The 25,707-nt window shown below is 52.6% G+C and overlaps 1 protein-coding gene across 2 annotated transcripts in view; it reads left to right on the top strand.

The window, feature by feature from the left end:
• Positions 1–25,339, top strand: part of Sgsm2 (small G protein signaling modulator 2) — a 40,688-nt gene extending 15,349 nt beyond the window's left edge. The window contains exons 3-24 of one of the 2 annotated variants that reach the window (XM_052194234.1): positions 5,583–5,745; positions 6,095–6,256; positions 6,539–6,606; positions 6,702–6,847; positions 7,089–7,223; positions 7,683–7,807; positions 8,178–8,245; positions 9,209–9,369; positions 9,519–9,645; positions 11,019–11,153; positions 14,743–14,896; positions 15,697–15,761; positions 15,844–15,989; positions 16,440–16,568; positions 16,832–17,014; positions 20,048–20,425; positions 20,662–20,786; positions 21,191–21,273; positions 21,415–21,524; positions 22,540–22,636; positions 23,562–23,729; positions 23,896–25,339. In XM_052194234.1, the coding sequence (XP_052050194.1) occupies positions 5,583–5,745; positions 6,095–6,256; positions 6,539–6,606; positions 6,702–6,847; positions 7,089–7,223; positions 7,683–7,807; positions 8,178–8,245; positions 9,209–9,369; positions 9,519–9,645; positions 11,019–11,153; positions 14,743–14,896; positions 15,697–15,761; positions 15,844–15,989; positions 16,440–16,568; positions 16,832–17,014; positions 20,048–20,425; positions 20,662–20,786; positions 21,191–21,273; positions 21,415–21,524; positions 22,540–22,636; positions 23,562–23,729; positions 23,896–23,984 (3,017 nt within the window). In that variant the 3' untranslated portion in view covers positions 23,985–25,339. The remainder of the gene's footprint in view (positions 1–5,582; positions 5,746–6,094; positions 6,257–6,538; positions 6,607–6,701; positions 6,848–7,088; positions 7,224–7,682; positions 7,808–8,177; positions 8,246–9,208; positions 9,370–9,518; positions 9,646–11,018; positions 11,154–14,742; positions 14,897–15,696; positions 15,762–15,843; positions 15,990–16,439; positions 16,569–16,831; positions 17,015–20,047; positions 20,426–20,661; positions 20,787–21,190; positions 21,274–21,414; positions 21,525–22,539; positions 22,637–23,561; positions 23,730–23,895) is intronic. The other variant, XM_052194235.1, reaches the window with a different exon arrangement.
• Positions 25,340–25,707: the final 368 nt, after the last annotated feature.

Genomic DNA, 25,707 nt, shown 5'->3' on the forward strand with positions numbered 1-25,707 from the left:
AGGCCAGCTTCCTGCCATGCTGTGCTAATTGTGAGTGCTGGGCCCTTGTGCCCATCCAACTGGATAGTCCTCTGAACGCCATTTAGGACGTCCCACAGTTGCCAGGACTTTTAACTGCTGATTAGAGATGTAAATCCAAATGTATGTATCTGAGTCACAAGGTCGTCTAGAAGACCTTCCTGACATCTCCCTTGTTTCTGAGGGCCCTGTCCACCACTGCTTTAGCTTCTGTTCATTTCTGTGAGCCCCTGAGACTCAGGCTTGTCATGGCACTTGGAATTGTTTCTCTGCCAAGCTCAGGTTCCTGCTGCGGCTCTCAGCAGGTATTGGCCAAGCCTGAGGAAGGAAAGCATTTGGAAGACCCCATTTGCTGTGGGAGCTAGGGAAAGAGTGGGTTGGTATATGGACAGAGTAACATCTGGGGTTGATTCTCTCGCTGACTGGAGGGGATCTCTAGCATCAGCTCACACTGGGAACCCTTTGTGGGCACCTACTCGGTTGTTACTATTGTCTTGAGCTAGTAATTTATTTACCTGCTTCTGAAATCAAAGCTATATGAAAGGAACACCCCTTTCCCTGCAGCATTCCCCTCCCAACACAGCACCTTTTCCCTCGTGCCCATCTAGAGGGTTATGTTACTCGTTTTGATTGTGAGCCCAGCCTTTAATGGCTAAGCCATCTCTCCCACCCATTGTTACTGTTTTTAAGTCCCAATAAAGATGTGACTAAACATGGAGGCACACACCTGTAACCTCAACACTTGGAAGATAAAAGCAAAAGAGAGGCTACATGAGAGCTTGCCTGGAAACAAGAATATGTGACCTTTGCCCATTCCACTTCCTTTATTTTAAAATGAGTCACACGGAGACGCACTGTATAGCTAGCCCAGGCTGGCCTAGAACTTACTCTGCTTCAGTTACTCTGCTTCCTAAGTACTAGACATGAGCCACCGTACCTGGCTCTGCCCACCCTTTTTGTAAGCAGAAGGTGCCATTCAGTGACACCATCCTGCACCTTGCTTTTGGAAGTTTCCCCTTTTGGTTCCTTTGTTTTTGTTTTGGACTTTTGGATTTGGTTTTTTCGAGACAGGGTTTCTCTGTATAACCCTGGCTGTCCCAGAACTCACTCTGTAGAACAGGCTGGCCTCGAACTCAGAAATCCGCCTGCCTCTGCCTCTCAGAGTGCTGGGATTACAGGCGTGTGCCACCACCACCTGGCTCCCTTGTTAGTTCCTAAAGAGCATCTTATTGCTTCTTAGAGCTGAATGATACTCTTCTATGTAAACTAGACCACATCTAGTTAGCCTAACCCCTGCTGATGGACACACGGGTGGTTTCTAGTTCTTTACTATTATAAGTAATTATGTGCTTAGACCAGTAGGAAAAATTCCAGAAGAAGGATTGCTGGGTCAATGGTTTTCTTCACCTTTGATTGAAAATACCAAATTGCTAAATAGGAATGATGTCACTAACCCTCACACTAGCAACATAGTAGCATACCCAACTTCCAATATCTCTCCACCTTTGTCCCTCAAGGTTTCCATCCTACATTGTAGTCCAGGCAGAGTAAACTTTCAGTCCTTCTTACCTAGTCTTCTAGGTAGCAGAGATTACAGGCTGGTGCCACTAGATCTGATCCAACATTTCCACTCTAAATAATCACTGAATGGTTTGATCACTAAGACCAAAATTGGTAGGCCGCAGCCCCAGGCAGTGCCATGGTTGTCAGCTTTCCGTGGGAGGACGGTTATCAGTCTTCAGTGGGTGTTCATAGCAAAGTGCTAGAGTTAAATTTAGCCATGCTTCTGCTTCTGAGCTTTCCTGTCACTGTGACGGGGTGGATGACAGTGGAGAAGGTTCTCTGGGATCATTTGACCAACCCTACAAGGCACCAGAAGATGCAGCTAAGCAGTGGGGTGAGGGTCGTGCTTGTTAGGGCCTGTGTCTCTAACTCTGCTTCTGTCACCTTGTGGTAGATCCACATGGTACCAGGATTCACTGAGGCAGAGGACCCTGCAGCCTCCATGGCTAAATGCCCAGAGCTCAGACAGCTCACTCTACAGGGGAATGGCCTTACATCTTGGCGCTTTTGTCCCATGGTTACCTACATAGCCTCTGCAGCAGTGTCGTGCTCTGGTGGCAGGTTTCAGGCAGTGAGGACCTGGAGTTGCCTGGTGTTCTTGGGTATGAGGAGGTCACACAGGACTTTACCTGGACTTGCCCTGAGGCTTTACAGTGCCATTCACAATCCGTCTGCAGAGATTTTTGCCTGCCTTGGTTTCTTGAATGCTGAGATTAAAGCATGTGCCACCATGTTGGGTGTGATTGACCAGAACTTAGTATCTTTGGAGTCTGGACCACCTTTTAGAAGTCGAAAGCCATTAATTCTTTTCCATGGGTAGGAGGGTACTTTGAGCACTGTTAACACAGAACAGAAATTCACATAAATACACATACATAATATGCACACTTTTAATGTCATTTCGGAGCCCGAGAAGCCCTTCCACTAACCCCTTCAGGCAAGCCCCTCTGTCGTGGTCATTATTATTTTATCTCCGTACTGCACACAGTCGCATTCTCCTCTCTGCAGTGGGACTGGGGAAGGATCCTGTGGTTTTGGGAATCACTGCTTAGAGAGGGTATGGAATTAGGCCAAGAACACCTGGCCTCACAGGTCCCTGAAGACTGGGGCAGGGTGAGAGGGAGGGATTCCTCCTTCCGCAGATACAGCTTGGCACTCTGCCTGAATTTCCCAGGAGTCATGGTGTGAACCAGCAGCGATGGGAGTGAGATGTTTGGGCTTCCCCCAGCAATCCCTCCTTGTGATAATCGCTGAGCTCTGCCTCTGATGGCTCTCAGGAGAACCTGTTCCTCACCGGCAGGGCAGGTGAGGCCAAATGGGGTGGCTGCTCCCCAGATCCCAGCCCCGCTCCTTGGCAGTGGCTGGGGGCAGGTGGGAAGCCTAATGACTCATTACTGTTGCAATGAGTCAGCTCACTCAGGCCTATGGTTCCCTGCAGGGCTGCTGCCACCTGCTGCCACTCTGGTTTTGTTCAATGTGGTTTCCCTCTATCCGTGGAGGATTCAACATCAGAAATGGTGACCACCCTCCCACAAACACGGATCTGCAGCAGCCCCAGACTGAAAGACTGTGGCAAGAGAGTCACTCAGCTGGACACTCGAGGGCTACACAAGACCCTCAGAGAGCAGGGAGCTCTCAAGAGTTCATAGCCAGGCTGTGCTGCACAGCAAATTTAAGATATCAGAACTGCGTGAGACTTTGCCTTTAAAATAAATTAGTGGTTACTTCCTGAGTCCATGTTTCATATCCTGACTGTGCTAGTCGAGACTATCTCGGACTGGATAGATGGCTCAGGCAGTTAGGAGCACTTGGTGTGCAGGCACAAGGTCTGGAGTTTGGATTGCAGCCCCTGTGTAACAAGCCAGGCATTCTGGATGTGCCTGAACCCATTTCTGAGGACAAGGGAGTCAGGAGAACAGCACTGAGCCTAGCCTAGAAAGCATGAGCCTCGAGTTACGGGAGAGACCATCTCAAAGGAATGGGTGAAGGAGGAGGAAGGAGGATACCCAGCATCCTCTGGGGGCTTTATCACTGTATACACGTCCCTTACACAGATATGTACTCAAACTAGATAACTCAGGGAAGGAGGGACAGAGAGAGGGGGGGAAGGAGGGAGGGAGGAAGAAGGCAACTTGACAGGACCTCAGCTCTCCTATACCAAAGAAAGCATTACTTTTCTGTACCGGTGGGGTGGCGCATGATCCTCTGATGCATGCAGGTCCTAGCACACTGGCTCTTGCTGACTGGCTATCAAACAGTCTTTAAACAGGGAGGGTCAGGAACCAGGAATAGACATGGGCCTTGTGCCTCCCCAGAGTCAGAGTCTGGGTAAGCAAGAAGTTTCACATACCATCAAATGTGATGTCACACCAGTCCTAAGAAGTCTCCCCCTGGGGATCCATCCCATATAGTCACCAAACCCAGACACTATTGTGGATGACAACAAGCACTTGCTGACAGGACCCTGATATAGCTGTCTCCTGAGTGGTTCTGTCAGTGCATGACAAATACAGAGGTGGGTGCTCTCAGCCAACCATTGGACTGAGCACAGGGCCCCCAATGGAGGAACTAGAGAAAGGACCCAAGGAGCTGAAGGAGTTTGCAGCCCCATAGGAGGAACAACAATATGAGTTACCCAGTACCCCCAGAGCTCCCAGGGACAAAACTACCAACCAAAGAGTGCACATGGAGGGACCCATGTCCCCAGCTGCATATGTAGCAGAGGATGGCCTTGTTGGACATCAAAGGGAGGAGAGGCCCTTGGTCCTGAGAAGGTTTAATGCCCCAATATAGGGGAATGCCAGGATAGGGAAGTGGGAGTGAGTGGATTGGTGAGCAGGGGGAGGGGAGGATGGGATAGGGGGTTTTTGGAGGGGAAACCAGGAAAGGGGATAACATTTGAAATGTAAATAAATAAAATATCCAATAAATAACCCCAGTGTCCCAGTGTAGTGGAAGCAGAGCTGGCGCTTAGCGCATGAACTCACTCCCCGGGGTTCCCAGAAGCGTGGACTCAAGAGACCAACCCTGGGCTGCCTGTCCTCAGCACTGTTTAGTGTGGCCTCAGTAGTGGCCAGGCACTTCCTACCACACGTGTACACCAATGTTTTTAGGGTCTGTACATGCCAAGAGCAGCTCTGCTTTTCCCTACCAAGCCTTCTTTCCTTTCTGTGGGGTCTCGGTGGTAAGCAGAACCCAGAAGAGAGGTTAGGCGTGGCCCCTGAAAACATGAATGAAGCACAGGATGCCCTCCCAGTGCGGAGGGAGAAATCTCTCTCTCAGCTGCTGCCGTGCTCATAAATAATCCAGAGGCGCCTGTCAGGGCTGGTCTCTGCAGAGGCTTCATCAGTGTTTCAGCTTCTGCAGAGCTGTGTTCCTTAGCAACCATTTCACCATGCTCTCCAGAAGGGCTGCTGGGCCACTGCTTTCTGCCCCTCTCTGTAGGGGCTGTCTCTGTCCTTGGGTCAGACAGAGATATTCGTGTCAGCCCTAGTGAGCATCTTTGCCCCTCGGCCCACTGAGGTGACACTGCATACAGGAGGTATGTGTGCACCAGGCAAGGGTGAGGAACAGTTTGGCCCATGACAGCTCTCACAAGTCCACCATGGCCTTGGGCAGGAGGACAAGATGGAAACATTTGGTAGGAGGTCTGGATCTAGTTCTCTAGCCTACCCCTCATCCCAGCACAATTCAGGGCTTGCCCCGGTCCCTGCCTGTCTATAGGCATGCTGTAGTTTCAAGGCCAGAGGGATTTCTCCTTCCTTAGATGGCTTAGTATCTTACCTGAGTATACCAAAGGAGATTCAGAAGCCCTAGTGTGAACAAACAGGGCTGGGCATAGTGTTTGGGCTTCTGTCAGCATTCCTTCCTAGTGATAACGGCTATGGCTATGTACTGCCTCTGCCGGCCCTTAGGAGAAGTCATCCTTCAGCCGAGAGGGCCGGTGGGTAAGGCCAGTGGGGTGACTGATGACCTAGGGCCTGTTTGACTTTATGGCTCAGGCGCTGTGGAGGCCTGCCTCCTGCATCAGCTGAGACGCCGTGCTGCTGGCTTTCTGCGAAGTGACAAGATGGCAGCCCTGTTCACCAAAGTGGGGAAGACCTGCCCCGTGGCTGGAGATATTTGTCACAAGGTGCAGGAGTTGCAGCAGCAGGCAGAGGGCAGGTAAGGGCCCAGCCAGCCCTCCCGGCATCATTTTTGCTCTCTCTTTGGCATTTACTGGTGTCAAAACAGCCTGCCTAAAGGTAGCTTCCTTCAAGGGCCAGCCTGAGATTGGGCTAGCCCTAAAGGTGGCTTCCTTCAAGGGCCAGCCTGAGATTGGGCTAGCCCTAAAGGTGGCTTCCTTCAAGGGCCAGCCTGAGATTGGGCTAGCCCTTTGCAGCTCCCTTATCTCGTCTCCCTCCTTCGGTTCCTCCTCTCAGCCCAGGCACCTTGAGCTCTGCCTCTCACTTCAGTGCCACCAACCTGGGGCCTGTGCTTCTGAACCTGAAGCTTTTCCTTCTTCGCACTGCAGGAAACCCTCGGGAGGCAGCCAAGAAGCCCTTCGGAAACAGGGCTCAACCAGTGGGAAGGCCCCAGCTCTCAGCCCACAGGCCTTGAAACACATATGGGTACGCACAGCACTCATGGAGAAAGTTCTGGACAGGGTTGTACAATACCTGGCCGAAAACTGCAGGTGACTGCCCACCCCCCACTGGTCCTTTCCTTGGCCCACCTCAGCCTCATCCCTCTACATGGTTAATAGTCCATGGCAGTCTGTAGGCATGCCTCCAGCCCTCCTTTGGCACCCCAAGAATATAGACCACGCCAAGAGCCCCACAACACTTCATCCTATGGACTCACTCTGTTTTGGTGACTGAGATGAATCTGGTCTCTGGCCATGCTTCTGAGTGAGCTTGACCATGCTGGCCCGAGTCCAGGAGCCCTGGTAGTCACCCTGTCTGTCTCCGCTTGGCAGCAAGTATTATGAGAAGGAAGCATTATTGGCAGATCCTGTGTTTGGCCCAATCCTGGCATGTCTCCTAGGTGAGCTTGAGAACTTGAAGGCCTGCGTTGGGTCAGTGGGGCGAGGGGTGGTGATGAAAGAGCACCAGCTAAATTAACCATCCCTGTCTCCACAGTGGGACCCTGTGCCTTGGAATACACGAAGCTCAAGACAGCCGATCACTACTGGACTGACCCCTCTGCTGACGAGCTAGTTCAGAGGCACCGTATCCGGGGTCCCCCTAACCGTCAGGACTCCCCAGCAAAGCGCCCTGCCCTGGGGGTTAGTACCCTCCTCTCTTGTGCTCCCTTATCTAGATTATATTCATGGGCCCCAAGAGGCACCCAAGAGGATCTTCTGACTATACTAAGTCTTGCATACGTGCCAGTAGCCTGTACCTACTGTTGATTACAGAGCAAAGGGAGGCTAAGAGTCATCTAGAGAGGGCCAGCACGGGACCTGGAAGGTTACGTCCTAAGGCAGCTTCCCAGGGCTGGGGCCTGAGCTGTGACTTTCCTGGCAGATCCGGAAGCGCCACTCTAGTGGGAGTGCTTCAGAAGACCGGCTAGCTGCCTGTGCCCGTGAGTACGTGGAGTCCCTGCACCAGAACTCAAGAACACGTCTGCTCTATGGCAAGAACAACGTGCTGGTACAGCCGGTAGGAATGCTTCCCTCTTTAGAAGGTCCCGGGACCAGAAGCCAGCTTCTTTGCTGCAGTACTTGACCAGAGAGAAGTGGATCCCCTCCTGCCCAGATCATTGTCATATGACTCATGCCCAGCTTGGAGTTGGCAGGAGACAAAGATGACATCTACCCTGGCTAGCTGAAATCCAGGCTGTCCAGGGCTAGGAGGGCAGCCAGCTGGCAGAGTGAATGCCCAGTATGGGTGTGGCTGGCCAGTGAGTGGTACACCTGGCACCCAGGCAGACAGGACAGAGCCAGTGCACTGAGCCAACTCGGAACAACTATCCAGATGTAGCTTCTGTTTCTCCTAGCTCTACCCAGCCGCTAGCCCCAGGACTCCATTGCTGGCCTGGTCTCTTGGGCTCATTGCATGGGCCATCCTATGAGACTCGTGGGCCCATATTGTCTCTGTCTTCTGGTGTCTCTTTCCTAGAAGGAGGACATGGAGGCGGTGCCTGGCTACCTCTCCCTGCACCAGTCTGCAGAGAACCTAACCCTGAAGTGGACTCCCAACCAACTCATGAACGGGACTCTCGGGGACTCTGAGCTAGAGAAGAGGTAGGGTTTCCTTCCCACTTACTCTAAGGAAGCAGGGCAGGGAGTGAGAAACAAAGCGGACTCCAAGGGCCAAGACTTACTCGTACCCTAGTGCCAAGAGTTCGAGGGAGAGGCTGCTGCCTGGAAAGATTCCCAAGCCCTCTGAAACTCAGCCATGCCTGGCCATGGAGGGATGTGCACAAGCCAAGTGCTGCCTCGCTGAGACTGCCAGACTCTGCCAGGAAAACCACGAGACATGGCGGAGCAGGGCTGGCCTGGGTCACTGCTTGGCTATGGCTCCCCTGTCTTCAGCATAGTTTCAGGGATGTGATAGGACCAGTTGACAGAGGTAGGTCTTAGGACTCAGTGACACCATATGGTTCCTTTTTAGTGTTTACTGGGACTACGCCTTGGTGGTGCCGTTCAGTCAGATCGTCTGCATCCACTGCCATCAGCAAAGTGAGTCTGCTCGTCTGAGGCAGAGGCGGGACCAACACTGTCTGCCTGTCATGCACTGTGCATGGGGCCTGTTAGACTTCTCAGCCCCTCCTAATGTCCTCATTTTGCAGTGTCAAGAATCAGGGCATTGCACATGCTAAGCATGTGTTTTCCTACTGAGGTACACACTCTCAGCCTGCTCCATTTTTTATTATTTTTAAATTACTAAAAAAAATTCTATAACAAAGCTGTCAGTGGTGGCGCACACCTTTAATGCCAGCACTCAGGAGGCAGAGGAAGGCGAATTCTGAGTTCAAGGCCCAGCCTGGTCTACAGAGTGAGTTCCAGGACAGTCAGGGCAACACAGAGAAACCCTGTCTCAGAAAAAACAAACAAAAAAATTTTATGTGTATGGCTCCTTCACCTTCATTCATACATACATACATACATAATACATACATACATACATACATACATACATACATATCATGGCATGATGCCCATGTAAGCCAAAACAGGGCATTAAATCCCCAGAACTAAAATTACTGACACTTGTGAGTTGCCATATGAGAGGGGCTGGGAATTGAACCTGGCTCCTCTGCAGGATCAGCAAGTGCTCTTAACTGCAGAAGCAAACTTTCCAGCTTCATTTTTTTTTTCAAGTTTATTTAGAGTATGTGCGTGAGTATACACATTGACACCTGCACCACAGTACACACAGAAACCTCAGGACAGTCTGCAGAAGTCACTTCTCTCCTAACATGGGAGTGAAATTCAAATTGTTAGGCTCTGCAGCAGTCACCTTAACCTGCTAAGCCATCTTGCCAGCCCTCTACTGTTCCAGTTAAGGAAGCATCCAAGGCATGTTCTAGCCTGTCCACCCTCCTTCCTAGCCTGGGAAATCTCACTTGTTGGGCCAGGGTGATGGGTCGGGAGGTCTCAAGAAGGGCCCCAGCCTCACTCGTGGGCATTCACCCCCACCAGAGAGCGGTGGCACGCTTGTGCTGGTGAGCCAGGATGGCATCCAGAGGCCGCCACTACACTTCCCACAGGGAGGACACCTGCTGTCCTTCCTGTCATGTCTGGAGAATGGGCTGCTGCCTCGTGGACAGCTTGAGCCCCCGCTGTGGACCCAGCAGGGAAAGGTATCTTGGCCGGGGAGGCTCTGGGTGCAGGGCTGGGTGAAGGAAGGCCTTCTCTCTTCCTTTTCACACAGAGTTCTCAGGAACAGCTTTGGGAGGAACCTTGGGTGGGACTGTGCACTGGACAGCCTGAGCATTTGCTTCCTCTGCAGGGCAAGGTTTTCCCCAAGCTACGGAAACGCAGCAGCATCCGGTCCATTGATGTGGAGGAGCTGGGTGTAGGACGGACCACAGACTACGTGTTCCGGATCATCTACCCCGGACACAGGCACGAGCACAGTGAGTGTCCCCGTGTCCCCTGTGAAGGACGCTCAGGGTGTGTGAGAGCACTGTGGAGTCAGGCCAGCTGGAGACAAGAGGTTCCTCACTTACAGCCTTCCCACTGAATCTTTCACCCACCGGCGTCACTACCTAGATGCCATCCCCCAGTCCTCCTGAGGCCCAGCTCAGCAGGCCCAGACATCACTATACACGTTTCTTAGTAATATTTCATGCCATGATTTCATGAAGAAGAAAGGGAGACTGGAAATATTAATAGAAGGTGGAAAATGTTCCACTCCTCTTCAGCCTAAAATAAAAGGCAGCACACTCCCCTCCCGTCTTCAGGCCCACATCCACCCTCACCCAGTCAGCCTGGGGCAGGAGCTGTGCTTCTTGGACAGTGCAGGGTCACTTCCAGAGCCAGTCCTTCTCAGAAGTAGCATCCTCTGAAGAGGATGAAACCTGAAGCTTGCCTGTTGAGGGCTGTGGCCTGAGGCAGCTGGGCCTCAGGGTTGGGGTGGGGGGTCTATCAAGAAGTATCTGCTTTCTGCTCTGTGAGGCTGCTACCCATGGGTTTCTCTGCACTAGACTTGCATTTCTTGAAGATTAGGTCAGGGAATCTGCCAGTCTACAGTGATTACTGCCAGCCAGAACACCTACCCATTCCTGCATTTCCTAACTTTGCCAAAAAGTTAGCCACACTGTGTCTTTGTTGATGGGCAGGTGACCCAGACTTCACACAGAAACTACAGTGTAAATGATCCACATGGGCTTGGAGCCTGTGCTTGGAGGACTGTGTTCCTCTCAGATGTACCGGATAAGAGACAGCTACATCCAGAGCGCTGCAGACTGCCCTCTCACCTCAGCCTCTGCTTGGTTCCCCATCTTCGTTCCGTTCCGTTCACATCACTGTAAGGGCCTCTTTCCTACCTAGAGGGCGAGCCAGGCATCAAGAGCTGAAACTTAGCTAAGTGACTCCTGCTTCTCCAGGGGGCTCTGAGAGGACCCTGGAAGAAGACAGTTGAATTTGTACTCTTAAAATGAAGGCCTGGGGTCATCTCTAGGTTAAATGCGGCCCAACTATGACAGTAGCTAAATAAAAATTTAGATCCCTTTTAGATCCATCTGGCCAGTCCCAACTAGCCTTAGCCAGAGTTGGTCTCCTACACACACACACACACACACACACACACACACACCCCTTCTATCCTCTCCTTATAACAGAAGGTTTTAGCTCCCACCCTGCCGTCCCCTACCCCGTTCCCTCTATACCTTGCAGGTTCAAGGTGATCTCAGTCTCCACACCATTCCCTCAGGAGGGCAGTTGGTCTCTCCTGCTCAGGGACTAGGGTCCTCATGCCTCTGCCTCTCTCGCTGTTGTCTTTGAGCAGTCACTATTAACTACCACCACCTAGCGGCCAGCCGAGCGGCCTCGGTGGACGATGATGAGGAAGAGGAGGATAAACTACACGCGATGCTGTCAATGATCTGCTCGCGGAACCTCACAGCTCCCAATCCGATGAAAGGTTTTTATCCCTCCCTTCCCTGACTCACCTCCACCCTAACCCCTGGGCCCACTTGCCACCCACTGCAGGGGCTCAAACAGCAGTGTTGGCATTAGGGGACTTACGTGCAGGGCCATTTCCTCTATCAGAGGCTGATCAGCGAGGACACAGGACTGGCAAGAAGAGGGAGTGTACGGAGCAAATGGTTCTGAGTGAGGAGAGGAGGCTTTATGCTGAGAAAGAGAGAGAGCCCCTGGAGGAGGCTGGCTACCTGATGGCCTCTTGGGGACCCGAATGGCTCTCAGAGCCTCTCCCTGTTCCTGCCAGTCATGGTGACAAATGCCAGGCAGTGGTTTCTTTCATTCTCTCCACTTACAGGAAAGCCAGCCTGTAGCCTTGTGCTTCTGACTCTGACTTAAGAAGACAGGGGTCAGAGGTGGGGCTGGACAGAGGTGAGGGATGAATCCCTGAGAAGAGGCTCTAAGGACTGGTCTTCCCGTGTGTGAGGCCTGTAGTATATGACCTGGTACTTTAGCATGAAGCTAGAAATACCACAGAGTGTCCAGGAACTGGCTGAGACTCCCAGCAGCATCAACATGGATTCCTGCCCCACAGCCCCTAGTTCATTGTGGGGTTGAGCAAGTATTTTAACATCTCCAGACTTGGCGTTCTCACTGGTGCTCAGTGCTATGCCAGTGGTGTTACCCAGGTATCCCATACTCTAGGGCCTCAATTTCCATGGTGGCTGGGATCTCCTTCCCTGGAGACAACACAGGACGGTAGTCGCAGCCCCTCAGCATGCCTCTGCCCACTGAATTCTTTTTTAACTTAGAGCTATCTCAGTGAGAAGGAGCCGCACTCTTTGGAGAAACATCAACCAGGGGCCCTTTGAGGGACAGGCACGGGCTCCAGGAAAGGCTGGACAAAGACGCTGAGGCTGGACTAGCTCCTAGGTGCCACTCTAGCACAGAGTTTTAATTGATCTCACTCTTAGAAAAGGAGTCTAATACATTACACACCCTACAGAGATGCTGTTCTCTCTGCTCCCCTCCTTACACTTCTTTAGAGTTCTGCAAGGGGCACAGTGTCCTTGGTGTCACTCAACTTGCAATGACTCTCCTACTCCTGCCAGCCAGGCCTGTGGCTCAGAGCACACCCAGTACCCATCAGACAGCTCTGCCAGCTGCTCTTCTGCCACAGTTCTGCCCTTCCTTTCCAGTCCTGTAGGCCACGGAATACCCTACTTATTAGCGTCCTGGCACACTTGCCATCTAGCTGTCTGCACCATAGACTTGGACAACACTGTTTACAGGTTAACTGGCCTGGAGGAATGTGGGAAGGTTGAATTCATTGTCTTCGAAACGGCATCTTGGCAGTAGAAAGGCTGCTGACTGCTGGGTGGGATGGCACACACACCTGTAATCCCAGCACTTTGGGGGTGGAGGGAAGAGGGTCAGAAGGTCAAGGTCAGCCTCAGCAACACAGGGAGTTTGAAACTAGCCTAGGCAACTTGAGATCTCAGAAGCAAAGAGAAAGCCCGTTAGCTAGTGTTAGGACTGAGGCCTCTGAATCAGATGAGTTTCTAGGTCCATAGGGTCCAGAGGCCTTGGAAGAAGTTTGCATATCTTTTTATAGAGTTTGGGGGTTAGACCTGTGACCCCAGTACTTGGGGGAAGGGTACAGGTATGAGAAGAAAATCTGGAGGGAAGTGGAAAGGAGGGATGGGGTGGGAGCGCCCCGTGCACTCCAGTCCATAATGACAACACTGCTGAGTTCTGCAGCCATTGCTTTGTCAGGCCTGCAACATGCTTGACTTGTGCATGTGATTAAGTGGCGGGGTGTCCAGGTCTTCCCTCCCCTCTCCGTTCCCTGCTGCCCTCCCTACAGAGCAGAGATGCTGTTCACTCTAATTCTGCTCCAGGCCAGGCGCCTTTCACTCGGAGTCCTAGGAGCTGTGTGGTTCACCCACCTTGACTGTTCGCTTTATACTTTCCTCATGCTCAGAGGAGAGAGTCAGAGTCAAAGCTGACCCAGCAGCCCCCTGTCCAGCCTGCTGCCTCATCAGTCACTCACCCAGTCACTCCAGAGCTCCAGCTGTCTACACTGGGCTGTCACAGTGTAGAGAGTGTGCAGTGCTGGCTGGTTCAGCTCCTTCCTGGAGAATTAAGGTGAAGAGCATTGACCCAGGAGATGTGCCTTGGTTGGGCCCAACTTTCTGGGCACGAGCTTGTTTCCCTCTGTGCCCATCCTCTACCCCCTGCACCTGTTACCATCCCTGCCTGCTGCCTGCTGCCTGCCTGGCTGGGCTGACTCCTCCCTACCCACCTCTATCCCTACCCCTGGCTCCTCCCACACCTGACCTCCTGCCTGCTGCAGGGGCTTGAGTAGGCCCCAACCGCCCCCCCCCCCTGCACTTACCCTCTCTCGCTGCTCCCAGAGTCTTCAGCATGGCTTGCAACCCCTCACTCCCAGAGCCGCAGCCCCCCCCACCAAACATATTCCCTTAATTGACCTCCTGGTGGAGCTGAAGGCCCAGATACTGACACATTCCTACCCACGGGTCTGCTGGAACAAGGCAGGGCAGCCCTTGAGGGGACGAGAGGGAAATCAGCTCAGCCCTCACCACCAAGGCACACCCAGAGCTGGAGTCTGGCTATCTAAACACCAGACCTCGGCCTCCAGACTGTGGGGAGTCAGGATCTCTTGCTAGATTTTCCAAGAAAACCATTGCTGAAGAGCTCAGCACACACAGCCCTCCTTGTTCTTCACTCTTTCTGCACCCCGGTCCCATGATACCACCGAGTCTTTCGCTGCGTCTCATCTCTGTGGCTCCCAGCCAATTACCCTGAACAGTGTTCTGCCCAATGAAGGCCCTAGAAACTCTAAAGAGTCTTGACTCAGTTCTAATGTAGATCAATAGGGATGGTTGAGACAGCTTCATCTACAGAAGTACAGACATGCCCAAGGGTCTGTCTTCCGGTGCTGCACAGCCTAGTCAGCTATGACTGGTGTGTGGATCTTGGGCCTGTGTGCCCAGGCACCGCTTCCACCCTCCAGCCCTGTGACTCTCCCCTCCATTCCAGCTCACACAAGAGCTACCATGCTAATTAGGTAGGCAGGCTTCAGGTTGTCTGGTTTGGGCCAGAAGCACTGTTCTAGATCTCAGGAAGACAGAGGCTAGTGAGATGTAGCGTGAGGCACCCTCAAGGATCTTGATCATTGATATTGGGGCTTCCACACACATTCCTAAGTGTCTCAGAAAGAAGCGAGCTAAGTGGCAGTGTTTTGGCGAGCAGAGGCCGTTGTTCTTCTTTGCTCTAGGAAAGCACGTGTTCTCTGGCATGGATGAGGTGGGTAGACGAATGACCCACAACTCAGTACAGGATTCTACCACATAGAAAAGGCTGCCGTGTTCTCAGCTCAGGGGAAGCTGGGCAGTGTCAGGCACCCTCCCACTCTGCATCTCTGGGTTCTCAGCCAGGCAGGCACCACCTTAGGAATTTCCACCAATGTGATTTCGTCTGCAGCTCTGGGCAGAGATGGGCATGCTGCAGGGCACTGGGGGAGGGAGCCTCCACAGGCGTTGACCTTGGCTCCTTCCTACCCTCAGATACTGGCGACATGATTGAGATGCAGGGTTTTGGACCCAGCCTGACAGCCTGGCACCTAGAGCCCCTGTGTAGCCAGGGCTCCTCCTGCCTTTCCTGTTCCTCCAGTAGCTCACCATATGTGACCCCCAGTCACTGCAGCTGCATTCCTGACAGGTGAGTGAGGAGGGCAGGAGAGCCTCCTGTCGACACATCCATCCATGTGTAACCCTTCTGTCCTTACAGCCTGTGCCACTGGCATGACAGGGTGGCCTCTTTAAGTTGGACAGACCTGGATTCAACTTTCATTTACGCTACCTACATTACCTCAGCCTCTGTCTTTTCTTTTTGTTTTGAGACAGCATCTTACCATGTAGCTCTAGCTGGCCTAAAACTCTCATGTAGACCAGGCTGGTCTCCAACTCACATACATCTGCCTGCCTCTACCTCCCAAGTGCTGAGATTAAAGGCCTGACACTTCTGCGTTTCTAAACCTCAAGTTTTCTTCCCTGCAAAATAGGGCGATACCACCTCCTTCCTTAAGGCAGGCGAGGACCGTGTGAGTGCTCCCACAATAGATAACAATCCTCTGCCCACATTCCCGTTACAGATGTAGTCTCACTGTCAGGCTGTGTGTCTGGGAACACGAGTACTGCCATGTATGAGGGCAACATGGGAACAGCTTGGGCTCACTGACTGAATACTCTCCTTCACCTGTCACTTCATTTTTAACCCACCATTTCTGGTGCCCCTGAGTGTCTCCATTTGTACATAAAGAAATCAGGATTCACTGTAGCAAAGCTAAAGCCAGGCCCCCAACAGCAGCATCAAGGATAATGGCAGGGAGGCGACTGAACTACTGAGCTGTACAGGCCCCTCCACACAGCATCTGACTGCCTCTGCACTCTGAAGGTACCATGTCAGCCCTTCTTGCCAGTGAGCTACAATCCCCCCTCTGAGCCAGGATGTTTCCACAGGTTGCCCCTCAGGCTGCTGTGTGAGAGCATGAAGAGGCAGATCGTGTCCAGGGCCTTCTATGGCTGTGAGTGTGTGGTGAGGTGGGGTTCTGACGGGCTGGGGGTGGGGAAGCACCGCAGCTCCAGCCTCCTCCTTGTCCACTGTAGGGCTAGCCTACTGTCGCCACCTGTCCACAGTGAGGACACACCTGTCTGCACTGGTGCATCACAACATTATTCCGCCGGACAGGCCCCCGGGAGCCTCCGGTGGCCTTACCAAGGATGTGTGGAGCAAGTATCAGAAGGACAAAAAGGTGCGAACTGGGCCTCCAAGGCAGAGGCTGTGGGTGGGGACTTGGGAGGCAACGGTTATACATAGCTGCCTACTCTAAACCGTTCATTTGGGTACATCATAGTAGGGAGTTGGGAGGCTAGGCTGGCGCCATGGGGTGACCTTCCTTATAGATAGATGGCTGAATTGCATCTGCGTGGGAAGGGACTAGGCCTGGAATCCAATCTACTTTCATATTGATCTGAGAACTGACAGATCTTTGCCTGCTAGAGCTCTGTTCCCTGCCCGGGGAGGAAGGGGATATGACACCTTTTCTTGAAACTATAACCAGGGAACAGGAGGCTATGGCTGCCCCTATGCCTAGGCTCAGTAAAGCCACTAAGGCCCAGGCTTAGCTCTCCCTGGGAGGTGGCTTGGCTACCGGGCCACAGTAACTGGAGGCTGCATGCTCTTTACCCTCTGGGTCCCTCAGAACTATAAGGAGCTGGAGCTGCTGCGGCAGGTGTACTATGGAGGTGTGGACCATGAGATTCGCAAGGACGTCTGGCCCTTCCTGCTTGGCCACTACAAGTTTGGCATGAGCAAGAAGGAGATGGAGCAGGTAAGAGCACCAGCTCCTGCAGAGCCAAGGAACTGGCAGCTGGACAAGTGACCCTGGGCAGGGGCAGGGGGTTGAAAGCCTTAGCCCCTCCTAGCTAGAAACAGCAGAGAAGACAGAAGCAGAGCCTCCTGGTCCTCATGAGCTCTAGTTCAGCCATCTCAACTTCCGAGTTCCCTCTAGGCTGAAGTTCCAGTGCTTGGCCAGCTTTGAGGAGGAGGCCCTGGGCACCCTCCCCTCATGGTCATGGTGTGGTCTGTGCACAGGTGGACACAGCAGTGGCAGCAAGGTACCAGCAGGTACTGGCAGAGTGGAAGGCCTGCGAGGTGGTGGTGAGGCAGCGGGAGCGGGAGGCTCACCCAGCCACGCTCACCAAGTTCTCCTCGGGCAGCAGCATCGATAGCCACGTGCAGCGCCTCGTGCACCGGGATTCCACCATCAGCAATGATGTGAGCCAGATTGGGGGCGGGCTGGGGGGGCACCAATCTCTTAGGTAAAGAGCCCCAAGCACGGGGCCAGCCTCCAATCCTGGCAGTTGGGTCTTGGACAGAGGCTGCATGTGTTAGTGCCTCAAAATTTCAATTGAAGAATGGGCAACTTGTGGTACCTTCACGTAAGAACAAGTCAGTGCTTTGTGCTGGGTTTCCCAGATCTTTTGGAATTTAGGGAAGCTTCTCCCTCCCTCCCTAAAGAGCACAGAGCATGGGAGAGCCCCATCAAGAGCATGGGAGGTAGTCACGGTCCCGTGGGTCCTGGCACTGCCTGGTGACGTCAGTGTCTCTGAGCAAGCCTGGCCATTGTCTGGGGCCCAGCTTCCAAACGTCTCCGTTCACGCACCTCTCATTCAAGGGGCTTTGTGGAAAGCTGTCAGCCAAAGAGCAGAGGCGTGCAGAGAGCCTTTGCTTTGCCCTGGCAGGATCCTGTCTCTGCAGTTTTCTGTCACCTTGTAGAAGAGACTGCAGAGGTAGGTAGAGTACTGGTGGGCGGCTGTCTCTGCCACCACTCTGCCTTGAGAAGGGAGGTTGTAACCGTGGCTGCCTGCTGCTGCTACCCCACCCGTGCTTGGGTATGGAGTTTTTGTTTTGTTTTGTTTTGTGGGTTTTTCTCTTTTTTTCCTTCCTTCCTGCCTTCCTTCTTTCCTCTGCCCAGGCCCTTCTGTCTTGATCTGGTCTTACCCATCATCCTGCTTCAGCCTTCCCAGTGCAAATGCTGGGATTACAGGCACTATCTAGATTCTTACCTAGCATAAATTGTTTTTTACTTTTATGGTCGCTTGGTTTTGAGACAGGATCTCATTTTGTAGACCCTGTAGAAACTCACTCTGTAGACCAGGGTAGCCTTGACCTCACAGAGACCCACCTGCTTCTGCTTCCCAAATATTAGCATTAAAGATGTGTACAATCATGCGCAGCCCACAAATGGTTTTCTTTTTAAGGTTGTCCGCATGTATTGTCTGTGCAGCACATGTGCCTGGTGCCTGTGAAGGTCAGAATAAGAGTTATGGATAATCAAGAACCACCTTATGGATGTTGGAAACTTACCCAGGTCCTCTGAAGAGCAACAAGTGCTCTTAACCACTGAGCCATCTCTCCAGCCCCCCACTTTGTACATATCCTTCCTCCTTTCTAAAATATGACAAACAAGTATGAAGTTGCCATGGTGAAGCCCATTACTTTGTATAATAAAGTACCATTAGAATTTAAAAAACCAGGCTTAGTGTCTCACATCTGGAATGCCAGTATCCTAGTTGGAGAAGTGGGAGGAGCTGGAATCCAAGGCCAGCCTTAGCTACACAGCAGAGTCAGAGCCATTAGTCCCTATTTCAAAAAAAGAGGGGGGAAAAAGGCCTCTTCAGATAACATTTGATCTTGATACTTTATCGATCATGAATGTTAAGAGAAAATATAACCCTGCCAGGGAGATGGCTGACCTGAGCAGTCAAGAGCACTGACTGCCCTTCGAGAGATCCTGGGTTCAACTCCCAGTACCCACATGGCTGCTCATAACCAATGGTAACTCCAGCTCTAAGACACACATGCCCTCTTCTGACCTTCATGGGCCCTGCACATCACATGTCCACATATGATGCACAGACATAAATGCAAGCAAACACTCAGAGAGAGAATAATAAATATTTTGTTTGAAAGTGTTTAAAAGCCACATGTCCTGACCCTGTCTCAGGAGCATCCTGAGTGCCCTGGCTCTCGCAGACACCTGAGTCTGGGACAGGAGAGGGCTGCTCCGCAGGTAAGGTGGTTTCTGCCCAAGTCTGATATCCTGAGTTTGATCCCAAAACCCACTCACAGGTGAAGAGAAACTGACTGACTACACAAAACTGTCCTGTGGCCTTGTGTGCACTGTGGCACACGCATTCCCAACAACCCCTTTCCCTTCACACACGCACAGTGATGACCGTCACATAAACAAGCCTGACCGGCTGCGGTGCTGTACTCTCTCTGGTAATGTGAATACTTGGCAGCTGAGGTAAGAGAAGGCTGAGACCATGCTGGGCTACAGAGTTCCACGAGCATGGCTGTCCTCAGTGTTTCAGATGTCACCCTTTGAGTACCAGTCCAGTTAGAAAAAGCAGACTAAGGCAGCAGGTGGGCGTGGCCTCACCCCAGGGCTCCTTCACACTGGTGGGCTTCTGTACACTGTTTCCTTCTTCTGTACTTTGAAGACTAATGTGACTGACTTGGGATTGTTACAGAGGTTTCCTGTCTGCTCAACCTTCAATACCAAGAATAAAGAACTTGCTTTTCTTAAAACGTGCATCTTATTCTCCCCTCCAACCCTACTAGCCACGCCACAGGGGCAGGTCTCCTGGGCTCCTTTGTGACTTTAGGTCTTTGTAGAATGACACTGAGCCCTAACTGGCTACCAAGAGTTGGGACCTAGAGGTTATAGGGCCTAGGGGCTGAAGACGGCTCAACTATTAAGATCACATACTGCTTTTGCAGAGGAGCTGAGTTCAGTTCCTAGTGCCTCTGGCCTCAGTAGGTCCCTGCACTCAAGTGTATTCACCATCTGTAGACGCATAATTAAAAGTAAAAAAAAATGAATCTTTTAAAAAAATATGGGTGGTGGTAGTGATGCACATCTTTAATCCCAGCCCTTGCAAAGGCAGGTGGATCTCTGAGTTTGAGGCCAGCCTGGTCTACAGAGTGAGTTCCAAGACAACCAGAGCTACACATAGAAACCCAGTCTTGGAAAAAACAGACCAAGAAAAACAGGGGCCTCTGTTCCTTCGTATAGCAGTCCCTGGAGCTGTGGAGTACACAGCATAGGCACAGCCTGTCTGGTTTTTTGCCCAAAGCCTTGTTCTTCTCTTGGCTGGCTGGGTCAAAAGCCATTTTGGTATCCAGGGACTGCAGTGTTGGGAGATTAGTGGGGAGGGGGTGAAGAAAATCCTTCTTCCCAGCTCCTTTCTGATCTGGAAGATCCCGGAGTGCTGGATGGAGCCATCTGTGTATTCCCACCAGGTGTTTATCTCTGTGGATGATCTAGAGCCTCCTGGGCCTCAGGACCCCGAAGATTCCAAACCAAAGCAGGAACAGGAACCAGGAGCTGCGACTCCGGGTGTGGCTGTTGCAGAGCAGCAGTCTGTAGAGTTTGACTCTCCAGACTCGGGGCTGCCTTCCTCCCGCAACTACTCTGTGGCCTCGGGCGTCCAGTCCAGCCTGGATGAGACACAGAGTGTGGGCTTTGAAGAAGACGGTGCTGGAGAAGAAGGCTCCGAAGGGCCCCCCACGGCAGCCCACAGTTCCCCTGGGCCCCACGAACCAGGCCGGGAGAAGCTCGCACCTTCCAGTGAGCTTGCAGCAGAGGAGCTCACGGCTGTGTGTGCTGCGGCCTACACTGTACGTGGGGCTCCCTGACAGTGCTGTCGGTGACACACTAAAATCTGGGGACTGACTGCAAAGGGAAAGAGGGTGGTGTGTCTGTCCCGAAAGGACTCTCTGAGTATCACTAAGAGGCCGCTGTCCTCAGAGTTCTGGGTCCTTGTTGGCTGAGTTTTCTTTGTTTGGGTAACATCTCCTTCTCCAGCCTAGAAGGGGCTAGCCAGTCTTACCTCTGAGAGACACCCCTTTTCCAGATAGAATTACTGGACACCGTGGCCTTAAATCTACACCGCATAGACAAGGACGTGCAGAGGTGTGACCGTAACTACTGGTACTTCACCACCCCCAACCTCGAGAGGCTCAGAGACATCATGTGCAGGTGCCATTGGGGGCAAGCAGTGGGAGATTGGGGACCCAGCCTGGGCCATGGGCTTTCCCTATTGTTGTGTGTCAGGTCTCCCTGTATCTTGTCTACAGCACTGTCCCCACAGGGCTAGTCCCCCACCCTACTGCATGGGGGGGAGGGGTCTTTCAGACAGGTACCTGTTTCCACTCCACTGCCCTTCACATCAGACAGTGGTGGCCTTTGGTTTCCCTCATTGTCCTCTGGTGAAGCGGCCTGGGGACAAGGGCCATGGCGAGTTCTCACTGCCTCATAGGGTAGAACTATCGTAAATATTTCATGCTGACTTGTGGGGAACAGAATGTTTTAGGGGCCATGTTCATGGCAGTCCCCAAGAAAAGAGACTGACTTGGCTACAGTGACCATCCCTGCCGTTTCAGCTACGTGTGGGAGCACCTGGATATGGGCTACGTGCAGGGCATGTGTGACCTCCTGGCACCACTCCTAGTCATCCTTGACAATGGTAAGGGATAGGCTGGGGGCCTTCCCAAAGTGGAACTGGGTTCAGAGTGACAAAATGGGGAGAAAGAGTCTGGAAGGGGTGAGCATATTAGCCAGCCTGCCCTCCGGGTGTCATGGTGGCTTCCTTCCTGTCTCCTGGCAGACCAGCTGGCCTACAGCTGCTTCAGCCACCTCATGAAGAGAATGAGCCAAAACTTCCCCAGTGGGGGCGCCATGGACAGCCACTTCGCCAACATGCGCTCCCTCATCCAGGTGAGTGCTGGACTGTCCTCTTATTTCACGTATTTATTTACCAAGGGGCTGGTCTTGAATTGCAGCAATCCTGCCCTCCTTGACTGCTGGGATAGTGGCATGCACCACCAGCCGTAGCTGAATCTCCTTCACGGAAACCCTGCTGCCAGGCTCATGCTCGGAATCCTAGCACTTGGAATTTAGAGGCTGGCAGATCAGGATTGCTATGAATTCAAGGTCAAGTCAAAAGGACTGGAGAGATACCATAGTCTAGGAGCTGAGTTTGATTCTAGTAGTTTTGTTTTGTTTTTACAGCCACACAGTAGTTTAGAGTCCTGGTGCTGGAGAGGGGCAGATGAGCAGATGCCTGCTTCTCCCGCCACACAGACTGCTTGAGTTCAGTGAAAGACCTTGTATTCAAAACCAGCGAGGCTGTCCCCTGGCCAGCACACACTGTGCCCACATGTCCGTGGTCACCTACTGAGTTGGGGGCCTCCAGAGGACCTGAGTTCACTTCCCAGCACCCACATGGCAGCTCACAACTGTCTGTAACTCAGATCTAGGGCATCTGACACCCTCACACAGACATGCATACAGGCAAGACACCAGTGCACACAAACTAAAAATAATGCATTAAAAAATGAATCAATTTAAATGTTTTAAAACAAAGGCTCTAACTCAGATAAAGTGCTTGCCTACACATGAAAAGCCCTGGGTTTCATGCCCAGCACCACACATAAAAATACAGTTTTCTGTGTCGCAAACTGAGCAGCAGTGTATCCACATGCCTGAACCTGCTTCAGTGAGAAGTGAAGTGGGTGATTACATCAAATGCCCAGAAACCACCGGAGTTCCTGCAGAAAGGATACAGCGGAGGGAGGGAGGGAGGGAGGATAGGAGGGAGGGAGGGAGGGAGGGAGCAAGCAAATGAGCGGGAGTGTGGGGGACAGATGTGGCACTGCAGTGTGGTGGCTACTCTGGGTGCTGGCTGAGGGTGGCACAGAAGCAGCTCAGGTCTCCCTCTCTCTCTCATGAGATCTTGGACTCAGAGCTATTTGAGCTGATGCATCAAAATGGAGACTATACCCACTTCTATTTCTGTTATCGCTGGTTCCTGCTGGATTTTAAAAGAGGTAAGAAGTGGGTAGGTCTAGGCATCAGGGTGCATGCCTACAATCCCAGTAGGGATTCAAGACCAGTCTTAGCTACCTAGAAAGACCCTGTCTTTAAAAGAAAAAGAAAGGAGGCTGGAGATATGGCTCAGAGGTTAAGAGCACTGACTGCTCTTCCAAAGGTCCAGAGTTCAAATCCCAGCAACCATATGGTGGCTCACAACCATCCTTAATGAGATCTGACGTCCTCTTTTGGAGTGTGTGAGGACAGCTACATGTACTCACATATAATAAATAAATAAATCTTTAAAAAAAAGAAAAGAAAAAGAAAGAGTGGGTTTCAGCCGGGCGGTGGTGGCACATGCCTGTAATCCCAGCACTCTGGGAGGCAGAGGCAGGCGGATTTCTGAGTTCGAGGCCAGCCCGGTCTACAGAGTGAGTTCCAGGACAGTCAGGGCTACACAGAGAAACCCTGTCTCGAAAAACCAAAAATAAAAATGTTAAAAAAAAAAAAAAGGAAAAAGTGGGGACATGGGACTGGGGTCAGGGGAGCCGGGAAACCCAGAATCAGTGGGTTTTTTTGTACCTTTCACTGCATCCCGTGTGACCTACCTCGCCCAGCCTGAGTTTATAAGGCTGCCAGGGCATGTATGTGCTCACAAGACCGTGAGACCTCTCCACACCACTGCTGCTCTGCTCCTTTTGTCACAGGCGATGGTCTTTGGAGCCTTGTCCAAACTACAGCTCCCCTGAGCACTAAGAATGCAGAGTGCCACATGGCGTCTGCAGAAATGGCCAAGGAAAGGGGTGGGGTCTTGGTCTTGGGTATGGATGCCCCATTCGGGAGCCAGGCTGAACCAGGCTGGTGCAGGAGGGAGAATCTAGCTGCTGGAGCAGAGTCCATGTGTCACCGTCAAGCCCCGTGCCTGCTCCCTACCGTTTCCAGAGCTGCTGTATGAGGACGTGTTTGCAGTGTGGGAAGTGATCTGGGCAGCCAGGCGCATCTCCTCAGAGCACTTCGTCCTGTTCATCGCCCTGGCCCTGGTGGAGGCCTACAGGGAGATTATCCGTGACAACAACATGGACTTCACTGACATCATCAAATTCTTCAATGGTATGAGCTGATCCAGCCGCTTGGGCTGTGTTCTAGAGGGGGACACGGCAGAGTTGGAGGGTTCTCAGGAATCCTAGGATCACTTCCCCAGGTGTCCAGAGCACAGCAGGTGGAAACTAAGCAGGGCTCCCCTCAGCCTCCCCATAATCATTCATGTTTTCCCCAGAGCGGGCTGAACGCCATGATGCCCAGGAGATCCTGCGGATTGCCCGGGACTTGGTCCACAAGGTGCAGATGCTTATAGACAACAAGTGAGGACTGCAGCCGGCCAGGGGCCGGGCGGGCGGGGCGGCACAGTGGCGAGCCCAGGTATCAGGCCCCTGAGCTCCAGCGGGGAGAGGCCGAGGTCATCACAGCCCAAACTGCCTCACCCCGGTCCCTCCCTCCCCCCCCCCCAACCCCACTCACTCAGCTGTGTAACCTAACAAAGTGACTGTGAGCCTGGGATATGAGTGTGGGCAGTGCTGGCCCTGCAGGGCAAGCTGGGGTCAGGATGCCTGCAGATCACAGCTGGGTAGGAGGGGTCAGCCTCAGGGAGACTGGCTGCCTTGGGGGACACCCTCTGTATTTTCCTCTCAAACAACCCCACTGCTGCCTGCAGCCTCAGCCTGGACTGTTTCCCAATGCCTCTCTTCCTTCCGTCAGCCTGGGGCCCTGTAGGGTTAGTAGGGTCTACAGTGGCCTGCGCCTCATCTAGCAAGAGTTGCTTAGGGCAGAGTCTGCGCCATATCTCTCCTGAGGCCTTTTGTGGTCTCAACTCACTGCCTGCTAAGGGACAGGAGACCTTGGCTATTTTCCAGGCTCTCCCAAGACTCTGGGGCAGTCAGATGTGGGCCCTGGGTGAGAGTGGCCCACTGCAGCAGTACTGCCATCGCCTCTGGCCACCAGATTGACCCCATGAACTCCCCAGCCACTGCACAGTGACCCACCCACTCGTGTGTACAGTGTCACTCTCTGCACCCTGCCCTTGCTTTCTGCACTAGAATCCCTAGGACTGCACATAGGCAGCATACTGTATGGTCAGACATCTAGGAGTTCCTGGGGCCAAGGGAGGTGGGAGTGCCTGGGTAGTCCCAGTTCATCCCCAGTGAGGCACAAGGCCAGCGCCACCTTCCATACGGGAAGCCTGGGAACCCACAGGGCCCTTGGAAGAGTTTACAGGGTCAACATAAGGCCTGGGCTGCTGCTTGTTCGTTCTGTCACCCCCACATCCCCGCCATCCAAGCACATGCAAGCCGTCTGGGACCTGAGCCCACACGTTGCCTGACTCCTAGACGTCACCAAGGTCCAGAGACTTGCTGCAGTTGAAACCATGAGAAAGGACTGGCCGCATTCTGCATAGAGCACAGCCTTCCCTGTCCCCCTTAGCCTGGGGACTGTGCAGCCTGTGGGAGCAGCCTACCCCCTTGCCCACCCTTGTTCCTGATTCCTCAGTCTCCACCAAGCACTGGTGGCCAGTGTGTGCCTGCCTTGGTGACTCTGGTTTTGTGAGGAGCAGAGTGTATGGGGTTTGGGGTTTTGTTTTGTGTTTGTTTGTTCATTTGGTTGGTTTTGTTTTGCTTAGAAACTATACTCTTCAATGTAACAGACCAATAAAATGCATTTGGTAATGCCTGAGGCTCTGATGGCTACTTGTGGGTCTGACTGGACACCATAGCTCATGTGTTAGATAGTTCTGTACATTCCAACATCCAACAGTAAAGGATGACAGCTTTATAAAAACAAACAAACAAAAAAGAATGAAACCAAGAATGGTGTAAGAACCAAACCTGCTCCTAGTGAAGGGCCTCCAGTTTTGGGGCTCCTTGGCATGGGCCATGGATACCAGGGACCTTACCCCAGAACCATGGTCTTACACTGGGTTTGGTAGTAAGGCCTCTAGACTACAGTTGAGAGTTAAGTCCTTGGCCTCTGTCCCCCCACCCCCAGTTTACCTTAGTGAGGAACGGCCTGAACCCCGAGCTCTCAGCCAGCAGAA

This window comes from Apodemus sylvaticus, chromosome 10, assembly GCF_947179515.1.
Source record: "Apodemus sylvaticus chromosome 10, mApoSyl1.1, whole genome shotgun sequence".
Taxonomy (NCBI): Eukaryota; Metazoa; Chordata; class Mammalia; order Rodentia; family Muridae; genus Apodemus; species Apodemus sylvaticus.